Source organism: Brugia malayi, assembly GCF_000002995.4.
Source record: "Brugia malayi strain FR3 genome assembly, contig: Bm_v4_ChrX_scaffold_001, whole genome shotgun sequence".
NCBI lineage: Eukaryota > Metazoa > Nematoda > Chromadorea > Rhabditida > Onchocercidae > Brugia > Brugia malayi.
The window spans coordinates 14,329,416-14,334,853 of NW_025062479.1; the positions used below are offsets into that span (position 1 = coordinate 14,329,416).

General features: G+C 21.6%; 1 protein-coding gene across 1 annotated transcript; it reads left to right on the forward strand.

The window, feature by feature from the left end:
- Nucleotides 1–372: 372 nt before the first annotated feature.
- Nucleotides 373–2,554, forward strand: Bm18002 (Uncharacterized protein; the record flags this gene model as incomplete). The annotated part of the gene is made up of 5 exons (XM_043074837.1): nt 373–519; nt 925–1,035; nt 1,512–1,682; nt 1,961–2,136; nt 2,452–2,554. 5 exons carry the CDS (start codon nt 373–375, stop codon nt 2,552–2,554), a joined length of 708 nt encoding a protein of 235 aa, XP_042930771.1.
- Between the last annotated feature and the right edge of the window lie 2,884 nt (nt 2,555–5,438).

Below are 5,438 nucleotides of genomic sequence, written 5' to 3' on the forward strand. Positions count from 1 at the left end.
AGTTTTATTTATATTAATTTTTATTTCAATTAAATATTCATATTAATTGAATGAAATATTCCTCCATATACTTAATTTACTTTCTAAATAAAAAAAAAATCGAAAAGGTATGAATTTCACGAGATTTTCCATATCCTTCAGCTCCAAAATAAGAAATGGAAATAAATCTCAGTTGAAATAAGATTAAATTATGAATGCTTCAATGATGTTAACTTAATGTTAACTTTTAAATGTTGCGATTTTACCAATCTGTTACCAATAATTATGATTAATTATGTCTTTTTGCTTAGAAAATGATAAACTGAAAATTTTAAAAATCATATTTCATTGTTAAATAAGCAAGAAATTTCAAGAATAGAAGAGAGAGATAAAATGGAAAGAGCAGACGAAGCAGATGCAATGCAAAAATCAAAAATTGATTTTGATGAATTGATAAGTGATATCAGTGATAGTGAAACAGCTGAAACAAATACATCCGATGAGCAACAAAGTGATAAAGAAAGTTTCAGGCAAATTAATGTTAGTGTAAATTAAAGGAAATGAATTAACAAATATTTAAAGAGAAAATGATAACATTGAACATCAAAAAAGCTAAATTAAAAAGATGTAAAGACTAATTTAAATGCTATTATTAATTTTAAAAAATGAAAATGATATTTCATGAAATTTACTAATAAATAAATTTGTTGCAAAAAAGGAAAAAGGAAAAAAAAAACAATTTGTATTAAAATACAATTAATGATTTTTTTTGGATATTTGAATGAATAATCTTAAATTTAATCTTAATATGTTATACAATGTGCTAAATAAATAGCAACGTCAGTTTTTGAAATATATTTTACAATCTAAATAAAACATTCATCTAATATGCAAAATTTTATATTAACAAATAAATTGTTACCAAAAATTTTTTAAATTTTTCAGATAAAAATGGGTGAACGTTTAACAGATGATATAATTGATGCATATTGTGATAAATTACAGGAAAGTGTTAATAAAGAAGTTGATGGAATGCTTGCAATGCAATATATTTTAGTTAGTGTTATTAATTTAATTAACAAATTTTTTATAAATAAAATTATGATGTGACAGGTAAATTTTAATTTAAATCTATTTTAGCTTTTAAGTGCTTAGGCTTTTTTTCATAACAAAAGAATTAGAAATGAAAGTTTTACGAAATAATATTTTGATTTGGGTAATTTGAATTGTTTAATCAAAAAATATCATTTAAAATATAGTTTAAAATTTTGCTCTACATAAATTGCAATAATCATTTAAGGAATTCAGCAAAAAATAATGAGAAATTATTGTGATAATTGACAAGTAATTTTAGGTTAGTTCAAATTACTAGATTTTCAATTTATAAATAAATATATATATATGTTAGGTATATATATTATGTCAGAAATCTCCTAAAATTATGTTTTTACTATGTTGATTGAATTACTCAATAAGTAATTTATTCTGAATTTCATTAGTATTTTATTAAAAATATTTTTTTTTCTTTTTAGTTAGAGCCAAATTCAATAAAAAATTTGATAAAAGGTGATAAAAATATCTGTCAAGTGATCTATGATCATTGCCGTGTGCATTATTTGGTGTTATTCCGCAATAAGCACAATCCTAAACGCATCATTATTTATGATCCCATTGTACCGCGGCGAAATTCCGTTCTTGAAACGGTTTTTTTTTAAATTTTTAAAATTTTTCAGAAAAAAAAAACTTTTTTATTCCTTTTTTTCAACGAAATTAAACTCTTGAATAAGTAATTATAATAAATCTAGAGATTATTTTCAAAAAATCTTGAAATTACAATGTGGCTTTTTATGAAAAGAGCCAGAAAAATGATGAATTTCAATTTTAATTTAATTAATATTAATAAATTCAATCTAGATAAATTGATAAGTTTATAATTCAATTAATATTTCAATTTCATTAAAAATAATTAGTTATTTTTTAGTTTAATAATAGTGTTCGTAAGCAAATTTTTGCAATGTTTGGTCATTTATATGAAGATGATGAAATGGTTGAAATTGCAATTGAAACAGGTTTAAGAACACAAAATGATTCTTGGTCTTGTGGCTTACGAGCAGTTGCATTCATTACACATTTATTACTTGGCATTAATCCGGCTAAGTTAATTTTTAATTAATACTATTTTTTGAATTATTTATTTAATTTTAATTCAAAAAAATTTGGGGATGATTTTGAATAGAAGAATTAGGTAATTTAAGCTGATGAACTCGTTGTACGCCATAGAATAAACAAATTTTTATAAAAATTTAAAAAAAGAAAGAAAAGATTAAGAAACTTTTTTCAAATTGTTTTTTAAAATTTCAGAAAATAGAATAAATGAATAACTAAAGTTTCGTTAAGCGAAAATTTTATAAATTCAAAATTTTATCTTTTTTTGTTTTAAAAAAAAAGGAAATTGCAGTAAAAAATTTTCAGTTATGAATATGATTTGGAAAAAGTTGGAAAATTCATTATGCAAATTATTAAAATTGATAGGCCTAGTCGTAAAGTAATTGTTAATGGACAATTTGGCCAGTAAAATTATTGTTCCATTTTTTTTATTTGCAATAATTATCATTAATACGCTTATTTTCCTGAATATTTCAAAATTTTAAATTTATCTGAATTTGCTAAAATTTTCTCTAAATTCATCGTTTAAGTAATTTTATTTAGTCTAATAGCGCCTGAAAATTTAATAATTAACAATATTAGTTTAAGCTTATCACAAAAAATTATGTTTCTAATATTTATTATTATAATTATTTATATACATTAAAGTTTATTGATTTTCACATGATTTAAGAATGATAAGCTAAGAATAGAATAATGATAAGCCAATAATAGAGTGATAAATCGTTAAATATGTTAAAGTAACAATTTAAATCAGTCATATTTACAGGAAAAGAGAAGATAGCAAATCACGTTTAACAATTATACGTTTAACTAAAAATGGTATTTTTTCGAATAAAAATGAAAGATTCAATTTAATAACCAAGCAATCTTCGTCCAAAACATTATTGATTGGCAGAAAAGAAATAAAAATAAGACGAAACCGTGAAAAAAAATTATCAAAATTTATCATTGATAAGAACATGGATGATAGTAAAAGTGAAAATGATAGCAGCGGTAGAAAAATGGTAATATTTGCATACATTTGATTTTATTTATTTTTAAGGTTTTTTAGTTGTAAATTTAATTTTGAAACTTCCAACAAAAAAATGAATTAATTTTTAGTAAACAAATTTTTGAAATAGTTAAATTATAATGAACACAATTTTTTTATTGAAAAATGTTATCAGTGATAATTAAATACTTTGAGAGTGTAATTTTTTGATGAATAACTTTTTTGTGAATATAAATGATTGAAATATTTACATTCGCTTTATGCAATAATTTATTTAATAATGAAATATTAATGGTAGCTAAAAGTTACTGTAATGAATTTATTCATTTATAATCTAATTTCTTATAGACAGTGCTATTTTAATTAAATAGATATTTTGGGAGCATTTTGATGAATAATTAATTGATTTGCATAAAGATGCTAATATTTAGTAACTTATATCTTTTAGCGTACAATTAATTAGCATTGCTTGGAAACAAATCTTTAAATCTTAGTATTAATTTTTATTTTTTATTTTACTCTTTTTTTATGACCTGTTATAGAAAAAAGTGGGTGACTGTTCGAACTTTCATTTGTTCAGTAAATTTTGTTTGTTTTAGAAATTTTTGATTAGTAAATTTGACTTAAAATAATTTGTAGAAAATAATTTAGTGTAAGATATTGGTGTTTTGTAAGCTAAATTTTGTCATTCACTTATGTTTTAAATTTGTATTAAATTTCCTCTCTCTTTGCTCCAATTTTTTTCCTTTTTTATTTATTGATACTTTTTTTGATACGTCTAATTGCGCTCTATTATGCGTCTAATTATGCAATTAGAAATTTTAAATGAACTTAGTCATATGTTTCGAGAAAATATCGAAAATTTTTATATTAATTTTAGAATACTTATGGATGTGTAAACCACATAAATCAAGGAGAATGAGCAGCAGCGAACATAATTCATCGAAAAATTTTAAATCTTATGAAGAAATATTGTCAACCATCAGTGATAAATAATTATTGCAGTGTTTAATTTCAATTTAATTTTAATTTATTCTTTAAAATGACATCACATCCAAATTTTGCTTTTTTCTTTTATTATTTTACTTTAAATTTAAAATTAATTTAAATAACTCTCGTAATTTTCTTTCTTTTTTTTTACATAAAATTTATTGTTGTCAACAATAAGAAATCGAATCCGAATGATAAATAATATGATAAATGTTTTTGAAATAAGTGATTTTTTCTTGTTAATATTAAGATGAATAAACAAACTTATTTTTGATAAATAATCCTGAATAACTTAAAAGTTAAAAGATTAAAAATAATTTAATTTTAATTGCAAACTGACAAGGAAGCACATATATTCCAATTTTACTTAACACTATATCAATTTTTGATTCTTGCAACTTTTGTAATTATTTTAAATATTAAGGCTAAAAATATTAATTTAATTTTAACATTTAAACATTTTTGATGTGGTTATGTACTTCTCAACATCGATAGGATAGAAAGATGTGATAAATTGCTGATTTGCTTGTACAGTTTTCACTGATTGATATATTTATCAGAATTTACTTCATTCCAAAATAAACAACTGAATGAGTTCTAGTTAGTATTATCCCTTAATTTTTCCATCATTTTTTCAAAGTATCCACTATATAACATATTCGTCATATACTAGAAATTCGACAATTATACACATTTCAAATATTAAATTAGCTTTTTGTTCATTTTTTAAAATATATTAATTGTTGCTACTAAGATAATTATCATTTAATCTATGTAATTTATAAAAATGGATAAACCGTAATTATGACTGAAAATTGAGAGCTCTTTTTGTTGATAACAGGATGACGTTCCGGATATTTTAATGAAAATAACTTTATTGTTGAAATGATTATCTATTTTTAGCATTTAGCTTGAAATGCAAAAAAAAAAATTGTACATTTCCAGCGGATATTCATAAAAAATTAATTAATAAAACGAATTTATAAGGTACTTATTACTTTGTTGTATGTTTTAATAAAAACATAATGACCAAAAGTTCTTTATGCGCAATTCATTTGATTCAGTTAAGGGAGCACTAAAAATTTTCCGTTTTGAAATACAATAATTGGAATATAATATTAAGGAATACAATAAGGAAATGGAGTTCATAAAATTTTGTTTTTTTTGTTTTTTATTTTAATTTATTGGTTACTTTTTAAATTATATTTGAAACTCATATTTGTTTTATATTGAACTGTTTCTCATTAATTTTAAAACTTCTACAAGTGGACAATTAAACCTGTAATCCATTTTTTTTTAACTGCATAAA